Source organism: Lepidochelys kempii, chromosome 1 (genome assembly GCF_965140285.1).
Source record: "Lepidochelys kempii isolate rLepKem1 chromosome 1, rLepKem1.hap1, whole genome shotgun sequence".
NCBI classification, from domain to species: Eukaryota; Metazoa; Chordata; order Testudines; family Cheloniidae; genus Lepidochelys; species Lepidochelys kempii.
Window position 1 is genome coordinate 347741712 of NC_136380.1, and position 24234 is coordinate 347765945.

At 47.4% G+C, this 24234-nt stretch overlaps 1 protein-coding gene across 4 annotated transcripts in view; it reads right to left on the minus strand.

The window, feature by feature from the left end:
• MEST (mesoderm specific transcript) overlaps positions 1–18147 on the minus strand; it is a 32653-nt gene extending 14506 nt beyond the window's left edge. For 2 of the 4 annotated variants that reach the window (XR_012156865.1, XM_073328908.1), the window contains exons 1-7: positions 18069–18147; positions 11651–11805; positions 8568–8647; positions 6803–7032; positions 4336–4394; positions 3459–3499; positions 1678–1748 (exon numbers count right to left, since the gene is read on the minus strand). Coding sequence is in view for 3 of the 4 variants with exons in the window: in XM_073328908.1 (XP_073185009.1) it covers positions 1678–1748; positions 3459–3499; positions 4336–4394; positions 6803–7032; positions 8568–8647; positions 11651–11804 (635 nt within the window). In the remaining variant the exon portion in view is untranslated. Of the gene's footprint in view, positions 1–1677; positions 1749–3458; positions 3500–4335; positions 4395–5770; positions 5908–6802; positions 7033–8567; positions 8648–11650; positions 11806–14497; positions 14703–18068 lie in introns of all 4 variants that reach the window. The other 2 variants (XM_073328910.1, XM_073328909.1) reach the window with 2 other exon arrangements.
• Positions 18148–24234: the final 6087 nt, after the last annotated feature.

Genomic DNA, 24234 nt, shown 5'->3' on the forward strand with positions numbered 1-24234 from the left:
AATTCAAAAAGCGATCTTGTGCGTAAAAAGGTTGAAGAGCACTGACCTAGGCATTCTGAACCTAGGGTGAAATCCTGGCTCTAATGAAGTCAATAGCAAAACTGCCACTGACTTCAGGAAGGTGAAGGTTTCACCCCTAATGCTTAAACTGCAACTCTGCGTGGCTACAGCTGAGGGAATCCTGGGACTCCCTCTCCACTTTTCCTGTTCCAAGTCCTGACTGATGTGTCTTTAAAGGAGTTATATTTGTTGTTTGCAGGCAGCACCTTTAAGAATCATAGAAATATAGGGCTGGAAGGGACACTGAAAAGTCATCTACTCCAGCCCCATACACTGAGGCAGGACCAAGTAAATCTAGAGCATTCCTAACAGATGCTTGTCCAACCTGTTCTTAAAAACCTCCAATGACAGGGATTCCACAACCTCTCTTAAAATTAGAAAGTATTTCCTAATATCTAACCTAAATCTCCCTGGCTGCACGACTTCTTGTCCTACCTTCAGTGGGCATGGAAAACAATTGATCACTGTCCTCTTTATAACAAAGCTTAACATATTTGACCACTGTTATCAGGCTCCCCCTCCCCGACATCCTTTCTCAAGACTAAACATGCTCAGGTTTTTATATTTTCCTCATAGATCAGGTTTTCTAAACCTTTAATCATTTTTGTTGCTCTCCTCTAGACTCTCCCATTTGTCCACACCTTTCCTAAAGTGTGGCGCCCAGAACTGGAAACAGCTCTTCAGATGAGGCCTCACCAATGCTGAGCAGTGCAGGACAATCACCTCCCATGTCTTACATACGACACTTCTGTTAACGGACCCCAGAATGATATTAGTCTTTTTTGCAACTGCATCATATTATTGGCTCATTCAGTCTGCGATGCGATATAACCCACAGCTATTTTTCAGCAGAACTACCACCTAACTAGTTATTCCCCATTTTGTAGTTGTGCATTTGATTGTTCCTTCCTGCTCTGCACTGGTCTTTACTGATTTTCATCTTGTTGATTTCAAACCAATTCTCCAATTTGTCAAGGTCGTTTTGAATTCTAATACTGTCCTCCAAAGTCCATGCAACACTTCCCAGTTTGGTGTCAGCTACAGATTTTATAAGCATTCTTTCCATTCCATTATCCAATTCATCAATGAAAATACTGAATAGTACTGGACCCCTATGGGACCCCAATAGATATATTTCCCCCCCCCAACCCCCATCTGAACTATTGATAATGACTCTGAATAGTCTTTCAACCAGTTTTGCATCCACTTTATAGTAATTTCATCTAAACCACATTTTTCTAGTTTTCTTAGGACAATGTTGCGGGACCAAGTGTAAGGCACAGGGTCAGAAAGGAAAATAAGTTGTTTAGACATTAACAGTGCTTCCAAGTGAAGTCTGTCTCAACTTCAGAATATCTTCAGCATAATATGGTACATCCACCTACCACCGAAGAACTGGATGAAACGATAGTGAGCTACTGTCCTCTACCAGATGAAACATGCTCAAGTGTGTGTGAACAAGCAGCCATCTAGTAACTACAGACTATAGAGGACGCATGACTTAATACTTTCATACAAGTGAGAGTGTTTCCTGGGTTATACTCCAACCTAATCTATACATTTGTCACAACAGGGTTGTCCTCTACAGTGTGTGTAGTGCTCAGAACACCAACTCACCCTCTTGAGAAGAGGCAGTAGTTCATTAGCCGGGTGATGATGGGGGACAGTAGGCCACCATCCTTGAGAATCTTTGGCAGAAGAAAGGAGAAAAATGCCATTAAATGCCATATAGACAGCAATGATTCCTTGCCTGTTCAGAGGGCCTTTCCTACAGAGCTACCAGGCCCCCATGAACCAGCCGTCTTACAGAACAACCCTTCCCCACAATCACTGAAGTAAATCCATTATTACCACTAGATTTTTCAAAGTTATTAATACACTGAACCAAAGCACCTTCAGCCACTGACCTCTTTAGGCCATCTGAACCTCAGATCAAAGACACTAAGACCAAGACTTGAGACAAAGACTAGGCTAGTAACCGGAAGGCAGTAAGTTTTTTTTTTGAGGAGCTGTCAGGGAAGGATAAGCAGCCTTGCTGGGATGAGCAGCTCACCCATCACTAATGAGAATGGGAAAGGTGATGGGATTCCTATAAGAAGCTCCATCTTTCACATCAGCACCTGGACAGTCGGTGTTTGATAAATCTGAATCCCTTCCCCCTTCCAAGTCCCACCTGCTTATTATTGTACAGAGATGGAGCATTTCCATTCTCTCTTTCCAGCCTCCCACCCCAGAACCTGCTAGTTACTGCAAAGAGTGAAGGTGTCCACTAGTCTACCTCTCCCTCTGCTGTCTGGCTGCTGCAATGGGGAGACATCTGTTTCTCTGACCCCTCCTCCAGTCTCCATTTCTGGGTCCTCCCCCAGTGAGTTCCAGCACCTGCCTCTGCTGCTGCTCACAGCTTTCCAAAAGCACCAGCAGCATGAAATTGACCTGCTTTTGGTCAATTTCCCACAGTGTGGTGCCCAGAGCTGGACACAATGGCTTCCCCAACAACAGCAGTGAAAGTTGGGGTGGCTCTGCTCAGTCTTCACGCTGAGCAGCAGCAGAAATTCAAGAACAGACTGCAACCAGGCTAGTGTGTCTTGGAGATGCCGAGCACATGTTTGGTGTCTAAGACTTTTTTTTTTTTTTTTTAAATGGAAGCTTAGTTTAAACTGCACCAGTGGGGGCCGTCAGTTTTTAGGACTCATCTGAAAGAACTGCTTGTCCAGCAGCATAGCAGCCACTACCACCAGATGAGACCACTGACTCCGGGCAGAGTCAGAGGGAATGACACCCCCAGCGCCTGCACAACCCTCGGTGTTTCCAATAGATATTCCACCCCAATAACCCTGACCTGACCCTGCAAGTTCTGGTAAGATCAAAGCAAAAGGTGGTACAATGAAACAGAATGTTTAACGACTCTTGTTCTCTGAGACTGTGTCTACACTACCATTTAGATCGCCAAAACTTATGTCACTCGGGGGTGTGAACAAAACCTCCCTCCTGAGTGATGTAAGTTTTGCTGACGTAAGTGGCAGTGTGCACAGCGCTATATTGGCAGGAGAGCTTCTCCCGCCATCCTAGCTGCTACTGCTGCTCGTGGAGGTGGTTTTACGACGTTGCCGGGAGAGCTATCTCCCATCAGCATAGAGCAGTTACACAAGTGATCTTACAGCGGTGCAGCTGTGCTGCTCTAAGTTTGCTAGTGTAGACGTGGCCTGAATAACTGCTCCCCCCTTAACTGCAGCTAAACATTTACATGCAGTCATTTAAAGTCAGCCAACAAATTACATTAGCTGGAAAAGGACACATTCTAGGACCAAAAAACGGCACACACTCAAACTCATGCCTAGAAGTTTTATTCTTGATACTTGAGTCCTGATTTCATAAAACTAGAGACCAAAGCAGCTCACCTTCTGAATGAATCTGGGGTAATGAGTTTCTGGGAAAATACCTGAAAGTGTTTCAGAAAACAGCCATTGCAGTTACTTAAGTTTGCTCTGACATTTTCCAGTCTCCCTCTTCTGCCCTCCCTCCGCACCTGCGCAGCCTCAGGGAATGCATTTGCTGACAGCCAGATACCAATATCTTAAATGGGGATTGCTGAGTCTTTTTTTATTTTAAACACCTCTCAATAGAATTTACTTTTGTGCATGGAAGAGAGGCGGCGATGCCACCATTATAGACTATAAATGCCATCAAGGCACCGAACCAGCCACATCAGGACAGGCACCTACTCTCACAAAGAGTGGCCAAAAAACATGTCCTAAAGAAGGGAAGAAATTCTTACTCCTCAGTCGCAGCACCATTCAGAAATGGGCCACAATAGAGACCATCTGCCCTTACAAGCTGCATTAACAGGATCAATCTGCTACTAATAAAACAAAGGAGGGAGACGTATCTGTTGTCCAGTTTAATCAGCCTTCCCATGTTCTATAACCAGCCATTCCCCCCGCCCCATCTTCCCCACTTAAGAGTGAATTTTGGTGTTGTGAAAGGTGCTGCACTGGCAGCACTAAAGCCTTCCACTAACCATAGAAAAGGGAGAGCAGTGAAAGCTTCCCCACACTGCTCCACCAGTGTGCTTCATCCCTGGCCTGGAGGGACCCCTCTGTGGGTCAGAGGGGAGTTCAGTCTCTATTGCCCATTCAGCCCCTGGCACCGTGATGAGACTGCCAACAAAGGGACCAGTTAGTCTCAGTGGTGATGTAGGCACCGATATCAGGGAAGCAGATGGAGAGCCACTAATTTATTTTGCACAGATCATGTTACTCTAAGCAAAACAGTTACCTCCATTGGATAAACAAAGGCTATTGATCAGGACACATCCAGTTTTATTGTGTTCATACCTGGAGAACAAGAGACAAGACTGAATTAAACTGGAGCAATTCTCAGGCAATTCCAAGAAGTGACTGACCAACAGACTGCAGTAATATTGCCATTTATTAAAACGTAATCCAGGATGTGAATTAACCCATGAGATGTGATTTCAAAAGTAGCATAGGAACAGCAGTATCAAAGTACTCCCTACAGCTCTCCTTCACTGTACAACTCATTCACATTGCAATAATCACTGTTAAGAGAGTAAACAAGACCTTCTCTAATGCATGCTTTATGAAACAGTCTCAGCAGCCTTGGGGAACGTCTTCTCTCCCAGGATCTCAAGAGGGATACAGAAAATAGGCACACTGGATTTGCACTACTGGATGTTCTATTTGCTGAATAATTTTCACTTTAGACTAATTAAAAAATCAGCAGTGCTTGCCACCCGCCCTCCCCCACTCATATCATTAACTGGTTAGATTGGGAACTCCACAGCATGCTAAGTTTTTTGTACTAAATAAGTAAAACATAATTTTAAAAAAACCTTCTTAAATGCTAATACAATACACACACATTTATACATCTGACATGTACTCATTAGCTAGAGATTCCACACCACACCATTGTAAGGAGTTCTGTGTGGAAGTTACACCTTGCAGCACTTCCCAGCCACAGGGAGCCTGATCTACTGATTAGAACAAGGGATTGCACATTAAGAAACCTCGGTTCTGACTCCTCCTCTGCCAGTGACTTGCCTTCGGACAAATCCCTCAGCCACTCTTTGGTTCATTTTCCCCATCTGTAAGAGGGGCATTCTATCTGGTCCCTTCCTCATAGGGGGGTGGCAAGGCCAAATCCTTAACATTTGCCACCGACTTTGAGGTGACAAGATAAAAGGCAAAGCCTCATCAGCTGCTGCTAAATTTCTGACGGGAAGAAAAATGTTAACTTAGGCAGAGTCCTTCCATCTGCGACTAGCCATCCCCTGTGGTTTCACACAGACCCTGGTCAATGGTGACAGAAGATGCTCTTGGCTTGTGAAGACTTGCCTTGTTCAATCCTCACATCCTTGACAAGCCTCCAGGTCTCAAAGACAAAGAGTATGTTGTGCATCTAGTTTTGGAGATGGCTAGACAAGACTCTTCCACTGTATCTGCGTACACAGCTTCCACTGAAGTCAATGGAGGCAGCATATCAGCTTCCCTCCATCTATCTACCTAGGCTCTTCTACTACTGCATCCTTCAGCGTGGTATCACACTGGTACCTCCTGCTGTCACCCTGAATCTCAGATGTGGGATGGGGAAAGAGGGGGCTCTCCACCATTTACTTTTACTTAGCTTCAGGGAATTAAACCCTAGGAGGATGACGAAGAGCGTTCAGAGCTTTAGTGCTTCCAGTGACCTGTGGAGCAGTTCCTGCGCAACTGTGTCTCCATAGTCATGAGACAGGAGGTTGATCCTCTGATTTCGGAGACCCAGGTGCCCCAGCAGCCCCTCGACGATGTTGGCCTGCTCAAAAATGGAATAGTGATGGGGCCTCTGTTTAAAAAGCAAAGCAAGAGAGCAGCTCCAGTGAGAGCAACATCATACACTTCTATCTTGTTAGTTACAGAGAGCTGGAATATCACTGTGCAGGTTCTTCTGAACAGTCCACCTGGCAGTTCCAGTCTGACTAAGTTCAGTGCCTGGACACAACTAAGCACCAGTGTTCGTGGACAACTGCAGAAGCGTGAGACAAGCCCAGGACTGACAGCCAACAACTCAGATTCTTGTCCAGGCTCCTGCTGATTTACTGAGATACCTTGGGCAAATCATTTTGCCACCATGTGCCTCAGTTTCCCCATGTATAAAATGGAGATAATGAAACTCAACTCACAGAAGGTCTGTGATGATTACCTAGCGTGTGTAAAGCTCTTTGAAGATGAAGAGCTAAGTACTATCAAACTCACTCCGTGATTTGTTTGCAAGGTTACAATTACACAAGCGTAACCACAAGCTAGTAACCCTTCACCAGCATTTTACTTGTGTCAGAGCTGCCTAATGTGACAAGTGAAGCAAACCTGTTCTACAGAGGTGAGCCAACACTCCAGTGGAGTGTGGTCACTTTAGAGACCATTGCATCACGTCCCATTTCTGATGTTTGATTTTGACACCAATCATATTCTACAATTGTATCTTTATTTCTGTTGCTGAAAAATATTAGACACACAAGGTGGGTGAGGTAATAGCTTTTACTGAACCAACTTCTGCTGGTGAGAGAGACAAGATTTCAAGCTCTGTGTAAGCTTGAAAACTTGTCTCTCTCATGAAAAGAAGTCGGCCCAATAAAAGCTATTACCTCACCCACCTTGTGTCTCTAATATCCTGGGAGTGACACAGCTACAACAACACTGCATCCTGGAAAAAATGTAAGTGGATAAAGACAGAAAGCAACCTGAGAAATGAACTGATTTCATCAAAATCCATAGTAAATAAAATCCATCTTCTCAGGCATGGCCTTGTGTGATGCCATTGGTCTGGATGTACTTTCATCATTAAATTCCTTTTCCAAAAGAAACTACATAATCGTCTGTCAGGATCACTTACAGGCTTGTCACTAAAACCAAATCCTACAAAATCCAGAGCGATCACCCTGTGAAATCGCTGGGTCAGCCCTTCCCAAATCTGTAAGAGAAAGACAGGAAATCATAAGAGCAGCTACACTCATATCTCTGAGGCCTACGCACCAAGATGGACAGTTCTACACCGTAATTTCTTAAAGCTCCTCCCAGACACCCATGCTGCAAACACAAATTGAACTGCAGTGGATTTGAGTTATCATAATAACCAGTATATTCATGACAGCAAAAGCCAACAGATCTTCTAAAAAGTTATTTCCCCCAAGCCCCGCGGTGGGGTTTCTCCCTGCAAAGGCCATATTGGCTAGATTCTGAGGTTCCCCTCCGGTTTGCATCTCCCTCCAACGTAAGACCCAGTTCTATAGCTATATCCTCTGGCCAGATGTACTATATGGGAATTTCCTTCAGAACCTGTCAAACTGACACCACAATCATTCAACAGGGAAGTCCACCTGCTCATCCATTACAAGGGTAGTGCCCTTGTTCCCCAAAAAATGTGAATATACCAAAGGACTCAGATTTTGAGACGACAGCTGCGCCTCCCCACAAGAGGCCTGTATGGAGTTATTTTTAAAAGAAAATACCAATATTCATATAGGCCAGTTGGGAGAAGCTGCCTCCATCACCTTGGAATCCGTGAGTAGCTAGAGATGATTTTTGCTCCCTTTGGATCTTACAAAATCCAGCATCTGGTCCCAGGAATGCCACACTGATTACCACCAAACATTTACACAGCACAGGAAATGGACATCGTTCTTCACACATACAAAAGAACCCTGTTTATCCGACCTTCCATTATCCAGCTCTCCATATTAACCAAACAACCAGCACACACAGGTCCAGAAGCAGGTGATCTCTCCTGTAGCCACTAGATGGCACTACAGCCTCGCACTTTCCCATTCTCTGAATTATATGAATTTTTGATTATCGGATCTGGCCCCAGTCCCAATTAGATCAGATAACAGGGTTCTGCTGTATAAAGACAAGTTTCCTGCCCCCAGGAACACACAAGCAAAATAAATCATAGGACAAAATCTTAGGAGCCGAAGTGCCAAGGGAGTAGAAGGAATGCTTGAAAGTGAGTCTTAAGGAGAGAACTGAAGTGGGGCAGGACACTTGGCAGATGAGAAAAGAGCGCTCCAGGCATGGGAAGCAGCATTAGAACAGGCATGAAAAGGGGTGTGAGATGAAGGAGGAAGTGGTGAGAGAGAACTGGGAAGAATTTAGGGAGAGGAAAGGACATCAGAGACATAGGTAGGTGGAAACAAGGTTACATAGGGTCTTGTAGGTGATGACTTTGCCACACTTTGAAAGCTATGACAAATTGTGCCAAGTTTCACCCCAGGGCAAAGTCTTAGCTATGAGGAAAAAAAAAGAGTGAAGTGGGCTGGGAGAGCCAAAACAAGAACTCTGCCATAAACTAGGGAAGCCCTGTCACTCATCGATCTCTCCTCCATGATTCACTAGTCAGACAGGCCCATTTATTCCTCCCTGAGGGATCCCCCTCTGGTTTCCAGGGGAAGTGAGAATCACCGATTTTACTCACACAGTCCACACTTTGTGCTTACATGGTCCCCTCACCTTGTACCAATCATAGCTGGAGGTTGGGAAGCCGTGTAACAGAACCACAATATCTGAACTGCCGAGTGCACCTGATGAATCTGAGGAGAGAACAGGACATCAGCAAGACGCGCTACACTCCAAGGATGCTTTAACTTTAAAGCAGCTGTACAGGAGACCGTATCAGGGACCCAACAGTATAGAATCATAGAATATCAGGGTTGGAAGGGACCTCAGGAGGTCATCTAGTCCAACCCCCTGCTCAATGCAGGACCAAACCCCAATTTTTGCCCCAGATCCCTAAATGGCCCCCTCGAGGATTGAACTCACAACCCGGGGTTTAGCAGGCCAATGCTCAAACCACTGAGCTATCCCTCCCCCCCTAAAATTCCAAGGGAGCACCAGTAACATCAACCAAGTTGTGTTCCAGGCTCCCAATAAGAGTTTTGTTGATTTTTTAACACTAAAAAATCAGATCTCTCCAGCCACAAAGGCTCCCTCACAGTAAACATTCTTAGAACCTAACACACAGACAAAACCCCCGAGACTTTGCCATTCAGAGACTTCTCAGCTTGCACAAAAACCTGTTACTAGGGCTATTGTTCCTTAAGAGCTGGACAGAGGCACCTCGAAGAGGAGAGAGTTTATACTGTTGATGTAATGGCACCAGGTGGAGGCTCACCACATTAGGCTATCAATCAGTCTATGTACACAAACAACTTGGGAGCAATGAGTGAGCTTACATTTGCATAACACCTTTCATTTTGAATGATCCCAAAGCACTATGCAAATTTTAAACTGATAGGGAAACCAGGAATCAGACACTCAAATGCAGCCATCCCTTGGGTAAAACATGACAGCTGTTTCACAGCACATAGCAGCAGGTTAAGGACAGGAAGTGGAGAAAAATACTGCTCCCAACTGAAACTGCGACATGGGGAAGACTTGGGAAGTAAGTATATTGTGAGCATCTGTACTTAAAACTGGAATTTGGCCACAATTTGGAGCAAACACCATTGCTCTCAAGAAGAGATTTGTGGGATCTTCAATGACAAGCAGCTAGGACATCATTTTTACATCTCATCCAAAACAACAGCACCTCCAACTACACGGTGCTGCTTAACACCAAGTGCCCACAAACGCAAGTGTGCCATTTGAATAAACCTACCACTTCCAGTTCCTGCGGGACCTAACTGTTCCTGAGAGGAGTCTAATGCAAGCTACTCCTGGGGGAATTTTGCACCACGGCACGTGCACAGAATTCACATCCCATGCAGATTTCTTTACTTCTCCACAGAAAAATTACTTTCTGATGGGGAAGCAAAGGGAAGCCGCAAGAGCGGTCACATGCTCCTCCCCAGCAGTGCAGGCACATTGTTTCAGGTGCCCGGAGCAGCCAGTGGAGAGGTAAATCACCACAGGGGGAAGGTATGGGGGGCTGGGGGCACCCAGGATGGTCCTGGGTCAGACACACCCCCTAGGGCCAGGTCAAACCCACCCCGTCCACCCAACCCTCATGCATCCGAACCCCTCCATACCCAGACCCCTGCCGCTGAGCCTCACTCCCAGAACACCCCCACCAAGCTCCCCGCACCCAACCCCGCTGAGCCTCACCCCCTGCATCCAGATCCCCCCTGCACACAGGCTGGGACACGGACCTCTGGGGCAGGTCTGGCTCTTGTGCTGTCTCAGGGTCGGGTGCAGCTTCACCATGTCCTGGGGTGGGGTGGGGAACAGCAGGGTGATCTCCCACCTCTATGCAGCCAGTGGCCTGTGCTCCCCACTGCCATGCTGGAGCCTCCACATTTATTTATTGGCAAATAAAATTTGCAGACTTTTAAAATGTTTTGCACAGAATTTTTAGTTTGTTGGCGCAGAATTCCCTCAGGAGTAGTAAGTACGGTCCCAGTTTAGCTTATTAAACACAAGGGGATAAAAACACAAGTTTGTACAGCTACAGACACAAGTTGCATATTTTGAACCAGGTTTTTCTCCAACAGAGCTTAATCATGGCTCCAAAAATTCTCTCTGAGCACAAAAAGTGCAGGCAAAATGCCATCACTGACTAAATACCCCAGCAACCGGGGTTCACAACTTTTTTCTTACTATTATCCTGCACTCAGCTACCCATAACCAGGCTATCAGAGGCACCCAGAACCTTAGCATCTGCTCCCACAGTGCCTAGAGGGGGGTACTCCCACAGTGCCTAGAGGGGGGTACTTCACAATGTGGCCCAACCTGCTTGTGGCCTTTACGTACTACCACAATACAAATGTTTCATAGTAATGATACTGACCCTGGTCCTAGACCCATGGTCCATTCCCCCAGAAGTGAATTAACTGACCTACATTTGCCACTTAATTTAAGGAGGCCAGACGGCTCCATTTCAGTGTAGTGTGGAGAGAAAACACTTCAAGAGCTAAGGAGCAAGGACTCCCCGTATCTTCTACTCAATCATTACCATAGTTTCAACACAGTTTTAGCTCCCCTCTCACAATGGACTGGAATCTGCATGCCCCTTCAGGCCACATCCCAGTACAAATGCTCCCATCTCACCCGTTTCTGTCCAGTCTGTCTCTAGTCAGTCTGTCTCTCTCCACACCCCAGTTTTATTTCTCTATGTGTTTGTTTTAAAACTTTTTGCTCTTCTCTCTCTCTCTCTTCTTTGTTTTGGGCTCCTTATCTCCCCTCAGTGTCTATGTTTTCCTTGATTCTCCAGTGCTTTTCTAGCATGCCTTTGTCTTTACTTTCCCTTAAGTTCTTCCGTGTCTCCCTCCCTCACCATTCTTCCCCATGCGAGTCTTGCAGGGGATCTCCACTCTGTGCCAGGCAACCAGCTTCTGTATGTTCCTCCCCATCCTTCTCTCCCAGTGCTTTCAAAGCTTCTCTCTAGTATTGCCTGGTGGCACAGACCAGCAGCACTGGAGAGAGAAGCAGTCCGTAGCACCACCCTGGTGGAGGACAGCGAAGGTCCAGCAGCTCTCAGTCACAGTGCAAAGGTCTGTCTGCTAGTCTGGCACCCCCAGCCTGAGGAACACAGGATCTCCTCAGTGCTGCAGAAAGCTCCCTGAAGCTATGGATACACCACTCCCGTCAGGCCTCACCTCTGTAAAAGATGTTCTGGGTCTTGTATGTGAAGTACCTTCCTGACGCCCTCCATGAGTGAAGGGCTGGGGACAGCTTAGGCGGAGGGATGTGCAGGTAGACAGCAAGGAGGGGTACGCTCAGCAGCCCCACCTGAATCCACCACTCTTTCATCCTGCAGGAGAAAACAAACACAGAATGAGCAAACACAGCACAATCTGCCCATCTGAACAACTGCACAGTTGCATCAAGCCTCCTGTGTCTGCCTCATTGTGACACACACCACTGGTTTAGTATGAAAGCTCTGATTACCCAACATTCACCGGGAAATTCACCTTCAAACCACATCTTTCCACCAGTGTCTGTTTTTCACCTTCTCAAGATACCAAGATATATTAGTCTTGAAAGCTTTCTTTCTGCAGCTGTTAAAATTGAAAGCCTTCCACAAAACTACTAGTAAGGGAATCACAACTCAGACCAAAATTAAGCAGTTTTGTAGCAACCACAAGACCAGATTGACTGCTCCCAGGGTTATACAGTCCTTTTCCGATCAGTAGTGCAGTCCTGTACTTCATCGGATTTTCAGCCCAGGTTGGCAACAATCAAAGGTTTGCCTATTTGGTATTCTTCTAGGCATTAACATGATTTTCATCTCTGTGCCTTCAGCCTGTGTGAAATGAGTTTGGTGTGTCAGTCAAGTTCCTAATGCTCAAGTGTCTACATAACATCACCACCTTACAACTTCCGCCAACCAGAGAAGTGCCAATCTTAGCCTAGAGACCAAGGACTCAATGGGCCATGGAGATTAAACTGTCCCCTAACCCCTGGTGCCTCCAAGTTTGCACCACAACTGTATTTATTCTGGGATTAGAGAGAGGACTTCAAATTCCAGGACTCTCAAGCCATCAACTTCCACAAGCATTAAATTCACACATGGATTGTGAATCATTCAATTTTTTCAGTTACTCAAATCTCTGCATTTTTGATTGTTCTCAAGTCAATGGGAATTTTACCTCAATCAGAGCAGGATTGCGCTCTTTGTACTATTATCTATATTGTGTGACCGTTCTGTATAATTGTAGAAATTCTGTAAATATCACTTGAAATTATTTATCTACTTTGGGATCTTAACAAATAGAAAGTGACATTAATGCATTTCATCACTATGTCAACCTCCAGCCACCACGATCAGCTCCCTCACTGGCATGAAAATTTAATTCACACATACACAGCACTTAGTGACATTATTAAGAGGATTTTCTTTCTTACGAAGGTGCTGGGCTCCACCTCCAGTTTTGGATTTCACACAGACACCACACTGAAACACAGAAAAGAAATGCACCAAGATCACACTGTTGTTCTGACTAGCAAAACCCTGGGCTATTCCAGTTTTGCCGAGTACTAGTCCACCCATACTGTCAATGCACCTGAGCCCTGACATGCACCAGCCACTGCTTTTCCAGTCCTGAATCCACACTCACGCATCTCAATCTAATCTGCAGCACTTGATGTTATTCCAAATCCTGACCCCCACAGGGCTTTGTCAACACATCTAAATGCAGAGTGATTTGCAGCATCTCCGGCTAGTCCAGTCCAGCTTCACACACAGCTCTACCAGTGCACTTCCAGACTGACCGGGCAGCAGCCCACACTATTCATACCTGGGATTTCCCATACGCAGTTCTTCCAAAGCATCTCAGTGTTGATCTGCAATATCCCATGCTACAGGGTCGGTCTTAGGGAAAACAGCACCCTGGACAAACTTGTATTTTGGCGCCCCTAGCCCCAGCTGCCTTCCCAGGCTCCCCACCTGACCCCCATCGCCCCAGCCACTGCTGCCTCTCCCCCGCCAACCCATTGCCCCAAACTCCCATCCATGAACTCGCACTCCAGCCCCACTCTGCTTCTTGCCTCTGAACCACAGCACCCCCCTGTCATAAATATAAAGGAAAGGGTAAACACCTTTAAAATCCCTCCTGGCCAGAGGAAAAACCCTTTCACCTGTAAAGGGTTAAGAAGCTAGGATAACCTCACTGGCACCTGACCAAAATGACAAATGAGGAGACAAGATACTTTCAAAAGCTGGGGGGATGGAGAAACAAAGCCTTTCTCTCTGTCTGTGTGATGCTTTTGCCGGGGACAGAACAGGAATGGAGTCTTAGAACTTAGTAAGTAATCTAGCTAGATATGTGTTAGATTCTGTTTTCTTTAAATGGCTGAGAAAATAAGCTGTGCTGAATGGAATGGATATTCCTGTTTTTGTGTTTTTTTGTAACTTAAGGTTTTGCCTAGAGGGGTTCTCTATGTTTTGAATCTAATTACCCTGTAAGGTATTTACCATCCTGATTTTACAGAGGTGATTCTTTTACTTTTTCTTCTATTAAAATTCTCCTTTTAAGAATCTGATTGCTTTTTCATTGTTCTTAAGATCCAAGGGTTTGGGTCTGTGTTCACCTATGCAAATTGGTGAGGATTTTTATCAATCCTTCCCCAGGAAAGGGGGTGTAGGGTTTGGGAGGATTTTTGGGGGAAAGACATTTCCAAATGGGCTCTTTCCCGGTTATATATCTCTTAGACGTTTGGTCGTGGCAGCGATAAAGTGCAAGGGCAAAAGGTAAAATAGTTTGTACCTTGGGGAAGTTTTAACCTAAGCTGGTAAAGATAAGCTTAGGAGGTTTTTCATGCAGGTCCCCACATCTGTACCCTAGAGTTCAGAGTGGGGAAGGAACCTTGACACGCCCTGACCACATCACCCACCCGCAGGGCCGGTCTTGCCCTGCAGTGTGTCACAGCTGGATGCTATGGTGACAGGAAACCCCAAAGCAGTCACTTTGTCGCCCCCAGCCAGTGCTACAGGGAACCCTCACCTGGTTGTTGGGCAGGACAGCCAAGATAACGTAGCAGCGGTCTGCCGCACTCTGACAGGGTGTGCAGGCACTGGGGCACAGTCATACCCCTCCCACTCAGCACAGCATCCAGCTTCTCTGACAGGGCCCCAGCGGGTTGGCAGCCCAAGGCGAGGCAGTGACAGGAGGGCACCAGAGGGCTGTGGTGGCAAGGACGCACGGTGACCTGAGAGACCCAGAAAGAGGGGAGGGAACCAGAGGTGTATAGATAGAATCACACTGGTGTGGGGATAATGGGGGGAAAGGGAGGGTGGTGACAGGGGGGCTCCAGAAGGGCAGATCTCCCCCCACCTCAATACTGAGCATCCCCAATATTCAAGTGCCCCTCCCCAGTCCCAGGTAAGGGGGTTATTAGGGGAGGTGGAGGCTAAAATGCTCCAGCGCACTGAAGGTAGCTAAGACGGGTGGTGATGGTGGAAGGTTCGCCCCCGAAATATCCCCAACCTTAGGGTGGGGAGAGCCGACTTGCAGAGTGCGGAGGCAGGACTAGGAACCTGGTTGAGAGTGACACCATGTCGGGCGGTGAGCAGGGGGCCTCTGCTCAGGAGTAGGGAAGCGGGCATTCCTGTCACACCGGGTTGCACCCTGCAGGCAGTGAGAGGAAGCCTGAGCCCCTTGCTTCTGCACCAGGAGGCTGGCTACAGTGCCCTGGGCGATGGCCCAAATTGCCCAGCCCTGCATGCTGTTTCATTTGTATTACTGCATAGGGTGACCAGATGTCCCGATTTTATAGGGACAGTCCCGATATTTGGAGCTTTGTCTTATATAGGTGTCTATTACCCCACACCCCGTCCTGATTTTTCACACTTGCTGTCTGGTCACACTATTACTGCACACCCTTGCAATTGCCATTGTGAAATAAAGCAAGCAAACAACTGCAAGCAGAGGGCTTGCAACAGAGAATCAGTTTTAACCAACCTTTCCCTGCAGGCTTTTCAGGACTATGGAGGTTTTGTTGAAGCTTCCTTTGTACCATCCATGTGCACTTAGTGTAAAGCAAAAAGTGCCATTCTCTTTCCCTTAAGGCTGCCCAAAGTGCAGCACATAAATAAGCAATGGTCACATAAACACCACCCTATACCGGAAACCTACTGACCGCTATGCTTACCTACATGCCTCCAGCTTTCATCCAGATCACACCACACGATTCACTGTCTACAGCCAAGCTCCACGATACAAGCACATTTGCTCCAACCCCTCAGACAGAGACAAACACCTACAAGATCTCCATCAAGCATTCTTACAACTACAGTACTCACCTGCTGAAGTGAAGAAACAGATTGACAGAGCTAGAAGAGTCCCCAGAAGTCACCTACTACAGGACAGGCCCAACAAAGAAAATAACAGAACACCACTAGCCATCACCTTCAGCCCCCAACTCAAACCTCTCCAACGCATCATCAAGGATCTACAACCTATCCTGAAGGATGACCCAACACTCTCACAGATCTTGGGAGACACGCCAGTCCTTGCTTACACACAGCCCCCCCCTCCCCCCAACCTGAAGCAAATACTCTCCAGCACTAACCCAGGAACCTATCCTTGCAACAAAGCCCGTTGCCAACTGTGTCCACAGATCTATTCAGGGGACACCATCATAGGGCCTAATCACATCAGCCACACTATCAGAGGCTCATTCACCTGCACATCTACCAATGTGATCTATGCCATCAAGTGCCAGCAATGCCCCTCTGCCATGTACATTGGCCAAACCGGACAGTCTCTACATAAAAGAATAAATGGACACAAATCAGACATGAAGAATGGTAGCATTCAAAAACCAGTCGGAGAACACTTCAATCTCTTTGGTCACTCGATTACAGACCTAAAAGTGGCAATATTATAACAAAAAAACTTCAAAAACAGACTCCAACAAGAGACTGCTGAATTGGAATTAATTTGCAAACTGGATATAATTAACTTAGGCTTGAATAAAGACTGGGAGTGGCTGTGTCATTACACAAAGTAAAACTATTTCCGCATGTTTATTCTCCCCCTTCCCCCCCCCCACCCACCCTGTTCCTCATACATTCATATGGGCTGGAAATGGCCCACCTTGATTATCACTACAAAAGGTCCCCCACCCCCGCTCTCCTGCTGGTAATAGCTCACCTTATCTGATCACTCTTGTTACAGTCTGTGTGGTAACACCCATTGTTTCATGTTCTCTGTGTATATAAAATCTCCCCACTCTATTTTCCACTACATGCATCCGATGAAGTGAGCTGTAGCTCACAAAAGCTTATGCTCAAATAAATGTGTTAGTCTCTAAGGTGCCACAAGTACTCCTTTTCTTTTTAAAGGGAAATGTAATTGTGATCTTTTTATTTAAGCCATCAACAGAATCCTAGAACTGATCAGTACTGTTATGTTGTTGGTCTGCTGGGGGGGAAGGGGGGGAAATCCGCCTCGTGTAAGGCTATATCACAAAACCAAACAATAAATTGCTTACATCAATTTAAAAATCCAATGAATTATTTTAAAGCGAACAGTACAATGTCAAATTATTTAAGCTGCCAAAGGCTATAGTCACAATATTTAAGCTTGGTTCTCCCCACACATTCTTGTATACTGTCAGACAAAGCACCCTCTCAGCCTCCAGAGCGAGTCTTAGCCTTTCATTATTACATTATTCAATGTTACATGCATTCAGCAGAATCTACAGAAGCGTCTTAAAAATGCAAACAAAAGCATAAATAATTAACTTTACGCAGACCCCAAACCAGACCCACACCGAGTTAGAGAGGCCCCTAGAGAGAGCCCCATGCTGCGGGAGTCTCTCAGAGAACGCTAGTGTAACGATGCAATTATAGAATTAACGATCGATAGGTCACCAGTCCCAAGCCCATCCTGCACAGAGCTGCGTGATATGCCCCCGCAGACAACTCTTTACAAGACCAAGTGCTTAGTATTTAGCAAGAGAGAAAAACAAAATGCTGTCAGAACAGTTTGGGACAGGGCAAAGCCTCACCTCCCACTCCAGGGGCTACAGCCCTCCTCCACCCCACCATCACCTCTGGGGGCAGGAGCACATCCCCCCATGTACCCCCTTCAGGGGGCACAGTCCCTCCAGGGGCCACAACCTCCCCCCAACTCCACCCTCACCTCAGGGAGGGGCAGAGCCCCCCATGCACCCTCTCCATGGGGCACAGCCACCCCCTGACCCCACCCTCACTTATGGGGTCAGGGGCACAGCCCCCCCATGTAACCCCTTCAGAGGAAACAGCTCCCCCACATCACCTCTAGGGGGGCAGAGCACTTCCACCAGCCCCCCCCCAAGATATTAAGCCCCTCCCCCATACTCCTCCCCCTCTGGGAGGCAGAGCGTCCCCCCACCTTCCACGCCCCCTTTCCAGGGGCACAGACCCCTCCCCCCCATTCGCCCCTCCCCAGGACACAGCCCCCCCCAGGGGCAGCCCAGGTTCCTGGGGCTGCGGGGGGGGGGAGCAAGGCCCCGCCCCCCGGGACAGAGGAGCCGCGCCTCGTCCCCGCTGAGGGGCTCCTGGGCGCGCGCGCTTCGCACCCCCGTTACCTGGGCTCAGGGCGGAAGGCGGGTTCCCTGCTGCTGGCGGGGCGGCCCCCCCACCCCCGCGGGCGTCGGAGTGCGCATGCGCGGCCCACCCGGCAGCCCATCCCTCCCATAGAGCCTCCCCAGCGTGGCTAGAAAGTCCCGCAACGAAGGTCGGGCGCCATCGACACCTGCTGGGGCGCGGTGGTACTGCCGCAGGCTTCTGCGGCTCTGATTACAAGGGGGGTGCCTCCTGGATGCCGGTAGCAGCATTTTGCACTGGAAAATGCATGCCATCGCTGCGGGTACAGCTCCTTGCCTTATTGGGATCCAGGAAATGGGCGGGCAAGATACAGCTCCTTGTGCTAGTCATGCAGGCCTTTTCCTGCATCCCTCTGCTGCTGCAGTTCTTTGCACTAGGCCTGTAGGAATTTGCATGCACACCTCTCCTGCTGCAGGTCTTTGCACTAGGCATGCAGGTCTTTGCATGCATCCGTTAGCAGCTGCAGTTTTTTGCTCGAGGTGTGCAGACATCCCTCCAAGTTGCGGGTCTTTGTACTAGGTGTGCGGGTTTTAACATGCAGCTGCTGCAACTCTTTGCCTCGGGCAAACCAGTCTGCGCAGGAACTATCTGCTACTGCAGTTTGTGCACCAGGAATGGAGTTAATTTCCATTGTACAGGTACCACGAAGAAACTTCAGCACTGACCTAAGAGGTCAATCAAGCTGTTGCCGGCACCCAGTGCCCAGAGGCTGAACAACAGCTTGAGTTGGTTCGTTACCCGGTGTGCTGGACCCAATAATCACAACGGGGTGGAGAAGCAGAAAAGTTTATTTGCAGCTGCACAAAGGTACAGGGAGAATAAAATCTCAAATCCTGCACACAGACCAGGAAGTTACACAGGCTTTTATACATCCTTTTTCCTAGCATACTTATCCAATAGCAAGCTGCCCCAAGTATCCATATAGCCAGCCAATCCAGTTCCCAGCTAGTTCCCTGATTCTCTGTATCATTTGTTAAACTATACATAAAGCTGCTTTATTCAGCATTGTTCTTCCATATCTGCCCTGTTTGGCCTTGCTTAGTTTCAGGCAGTCTGACTCCGCAGCATATTGTTGCAGATCCTCAGCATAACTGCTGTGTGTGCCTCCAGGCGGGGGGGCCAAGGACACTTGGGACTAGTACGCAGAGCTGCTGCGAGTGCCTCCAGGCGGGAGGGGGGACCAAGGACACCTGGGCCTAGTGCGAGGGGGCTTCATCGACACTAGTGGTCTTCCATCCCCTCGAGTTACCTAGTGGCCATGCCCCAGTGTCCCCAACAAAGCAATTCAACAGTATTCCAAACAAGGACTATATTGAAGTCATAGCAAATCTTGTTGCTGGCTTTAGTGGGGGCAACGTCATCAGGCCTTAAGGATATATTTTCCAATATTTACTTTCTAAAATAGTCTGGTACCCAATGGAATGTGGTCTGATCACATTGTCTAAAAACATGCGTGCACCCTGCTGCTAGCAACAGTACTTGGGATGCAGACTGCGGTTGCAGCTCTTCATTCTAGGCATAGAATCATAGGAATGTAGGACAGGAAGGGACCTCAATAGCCTCTCTAATCCAGTCCCCTGCACTCAGGCAGGACTAAGTATTAGAGACAGTCCCTGACAAGTGTTTGCCTAAACTGTTCTTATAAACCCACAGTGGCAGAGATTCCACACACGCCCTAGATAATTTGTCCTAGTGCTTGACTACCCTTATTGTTAGGAAGGTTTTCTTAATGTCTAACCTAAATCTCCCTTGCTGCAATTTAAGCCCATTACTTCTTGTCCTATCATCTTCCTCTTTATAACAATCGTTTGCATACTTTAAGACTGTTATCAGATCTCCCCTCAGTCTTCTCTAGACTAAATAAACTCATTTTTTCAATCTTTTCTCATAGCTCACATTTGCTAGACCTTTAATCATTTTTGTTGCTCTCTTCTGGACTTTTTCCAGTTTGTCCACATCTTTCCTGGAGTGTGGTGACCAGAACTGGAAATTGTACTCCAGATGCAGGCTCTGTGTGGTGCTTACCTCAAGCAGCTCCCAGAAGCAGTGGCATGTCCCTTCTCCAGCTCCTATGCAGCGGCGCAGCCAAGCAGCTCTGCACGCTGCCCTGTCCGCAGGCACTGCCCCTGCAGCTCCCATTGGAGCACCAGAGGGGGCCACTGGAGCGCGTAGGAGCTGGAGTGGGGCCATGCCGCGTCTTTTGGGAGCCGTGTGGTGCACACCCCGACCTCACTCCCCTGTGGGAGCTCACGGGCCGGCTTAAAACGGCTCGCAGGCCAGATCCAGCCTGCGCGCCATAGTTTGCCCACCCCGATCTAGCTTTTCTTTCTCTAGTGTCTTTAGAGATGGTCATGTGAGACAGTATCAAAAGCCTTACTAAAGTCAAGCTATATCATCTCTACTACTTCCCCCATCCACAAGGCTTATTACCCTGTCAAACAAGGCTACTATGTTGGTTAGATATGATTTATTCTTGACAAATCCATGTTGACTGTTACTTATCACCCTATTTACTTCTAGGTGCTTACAGACTGATTGTTTGGTTATTTGCTCCATATTCTTCCCGGGTACCAAAGTTAAGCAGACTGGTCTATAATTCTCTGGGTTGTCCTTATTCCCTCTTTATAGATATGTACTCTGTATGCCCTTTCCCATCCTTTGGGATCTCTCCTATCCTCCTTAAGTTCTCAAAGATAATTGCTAATGGTACAAAGATCTCTTCAGCCAGTTCCTCAAGTATTCTAAGAGGTCAGGCCCTGCTGATTTGAATACAACTAACTTGTATGCATCCGATGAAGTGAGCTGTAGCTCACGAAAGCTCATGCTCAAATAAATTGGTTAGTCTCTAAGGTGCCACAAGTCCTCCTTTTCTTTTTGCGAATACAGACTAACACGGCTGTTACTCTGAAACTTGTCTACAGTTGAAAACCTACAGTGACACAGCTGCAACACTGCAGCTGCGCTACTGTGTCACTTCAATGTAGACACTGCTGATGCCAACAAGAAGGGTTTTTCCATCACCATAGGTAATCCACCTCCCTGAGAGGGAATGGTTGATGGAAGAATTCTTCTGTCAACCTAGCACTGTCTACACCAGGCTTTAGGTCATCATAACTACACCAGTCAGGGGTGTGGATTTTTCATACCCCGGAGCAATGTAGTTAAGCTGATCTAATTTTCTAATGGGAAAACAACTCCCATTGGTGTAGTTAATCCACTTCTGTGAGAGGCAGTAGCTATGTTGACAGGAGAAGTGCTCCCATCGCCATAGCACTGGGAGTTAGGTCAGTATAACTGGGTTACTCAGGGGTATGAGCGATGTAGTTGCACCAATATACATTTTATAATGTAGACTTGGCCTAATAATTAGAGGACACACCCTTTGTAGTTTATGTAGGCTGAGCCGTACATCTAATGAGAGAAACCCTGAGGGCATTCTGCGCCAAAAAAATAAAACTTCTGTGCACAATATTTTTAAATTCTGCACATTCTATTTGTCAGATAAATGTGGAGGCTCCAGTATGGCATTGGGGAATACAGGCCACTGGCGGCACAGAGGTAGGAGATCACTCTGCAGCTTTTTTGTTCTATGTTCTATGCTCCTGCACTGCAACTTGAGACCGTTGCCCCTTGTTCTGTCATCTGCCACCACTGAGAACAGCCTAGCTCAGGTAGTTGAAGGATGCTATTACATCCCCCCTCACTCTTCTCTTCTGCAGACTAAATAAGCCCAATTGCCTCAGCCTCTCCTTGTTAGTCATGTGCCCCATTCCCCTGATCATTTTTGTTGCCCTCCGCTGGACTCTCTCCAATTTGTCCACATCCTTTCTGTACTGGTGGGCCCAAAACTGGACGCAATACTCCAGATGTGGCCTCACCAGTGCCAAATAGAGGGAAATAATCACCTCCCTTGATCTGCTGGCAGTGCTCCTGCTAATGTAGCCTAATATGCCATTAGCCTTCTTGGCAACAAGGCCACACTGCTGACTCATATCCAGCCTCTCATCCACTGTAATCCCCAGGTCCTTTTCTGCAGAACTGCTGCCGAGCCAGTTGGTCCCCGGCCTGTAGCGGTGCATGGACTGCTTCCACCCTAAGTGCAGGACTCTGCACTTGTCCTTGTTGAACCTCATCAGATTTCTTTTGGCCCAATCCTCCAATTTGTCTAGGTCACTCTGGATCCTATCCTCCAACATCTCTACCTCCCACCCAGCTTAGTGTCATCTGCGAACTTGCTGAGGGTGCAATCCATCCCATCCTCCAGATCATTAATGAAGATGTTGAACAAAACCACCCCAGGACCAACCCCTGGGGCACTCCGCTTGACACCGGCTGCCAACTAGACATCGAGCCGTTGATCACTACCCGTTGAGGCCGACGATCTAGCCAGCTTTCTATCCAGTTTATAGTCCATTCATCCAATCCATACTTCTTTAACTTTCTTGCAAGAATACTGTGGGAGACCGTATCAAAAGCTTTGCTAAAGTCAAGATCTATCACGTCCACTGCTTTCTCCATATCCATAGAGCCAGTTATCTCATCATAGAAGGCAACTGGATTGGTCAGGCATGAATTGCCCTTAGTGACTCCATCATGGACTGTTCCTGATCACCTTCCTCTCCTCCAAGTGCTTCAAAATGGATTCCTTGAGGACCTGCTCCATGATTTTGCTGGGGACTGAAGTGAGGCTGACTGGTCTGTCGTTTCCCGGATTCTCCTTCTTCCCTTTTTTAAAGATGGGCACTATATTTGCCTTTTTCTAATCGTCTGGGACCTCCCCCAATCGCCACGAGTTTTCAAAGATAATGGCCAATGGCTCTTCAATCACATCAGCCAACTCCCTCAGCACCCTCGGATGCATTGCATCTGGCCTCATGGACTTGTGCATGTCCAGCTTTTCTAAATAGTCTTTAACCTGTTCTTTCACCAAGGAGGGCTGCTCACCTCCTCCCCATGCTGTGCTGCCCAGTGCAGCAGTCTGGGAGCTGACCTTGCCTGTGAAGACCAAGGCAAAAAAAAGCACTGAGTACTTCAGCTTTTTCCACATCATCTGTCACTAGGTTGCCTCCCCCATTCAGTAAGGGTCCCACACTTTCCCTGACCTTCTTCTTGTTACTAACATACCTATAGAAACCCTTCTTGGTACCCTTCACAGCCCTTGCTAGCTGCAACTCCAGTTGTGCTTTGGCCTTCCTGCGTACACCCCTGCATGCTCGAGCAATATTTTTATACTCCTTCCTAGTCATCTGTCCAAGTTTCCACTTCTTGTAAGCTTCCTTTTTGTGTTTAAGCTCACAGAAGATTTCTCTGTTAAGCCAAGCTGGTCGCCTGCCATATTTGCTATTCTTTCTGCACATTGGGATGGTTTGTTCCTGCACCCTCAATAAGACTTCTTTAAAATGCAGCCAGTTCTCCTGGACTCCTTTCCCCCTCATATTAGCCTCCCAGGGGATCCTGCCCATCAGTTCCCTGAGGGAGTCAAAGTCTGCTTTTCTGAAGTCCAGGGTCCGTATTCTGCTGCTCTCCTTTCTTCCTTGTGTCAGGATCCTGAACTCGACCATCTCATGATCACTGCTGCCCAGGTTGCCACCCACTTCTACTTCCTCTACCAATTCTTCCCTGTTTGTGAGCAGCAGGTCAAGAGGAGCATGGCCCCTAGTTGGTTCCTACAGCACTTGCAACAGGAAGTTGCTCCAACACTCTCCAAAAACTTCCTGGATTGTCTGTGTACCGCTGTATTGCTCTCCCAGCAAATGTCAGGGTGATTGAAGTCCCCCATGAGAAGCAGGGCCTGTGATCTGAAGACTTCTCTTAGTTGTCCCAAGAAAGCCTCGTCTACCTCATTCTCCTGATCTGGTGGTCTAGAGCAGACGCCCACCACAACATCACCCTTGTTGCTCTCACCTCTAAACTTAACCCAAAGACTCTCAACAGGTTTTTCTCTGGTTTCAGACTGGAGCTCTGAGCAATCACAGTGCTCTCTTACACACAGTGCAACTCCTCCACCTTTTCTCCCCCACCTGTCCTTCCTGAACAGTTTATACCCCTCCATGACAGTGCTCCAGTCATGTGAGTTACCCCACCAAGTCTCTGTTATTCCAATCACATCAGAGTTCCTTGACTGTGCCAGGACTTCCAGTTCTCCCT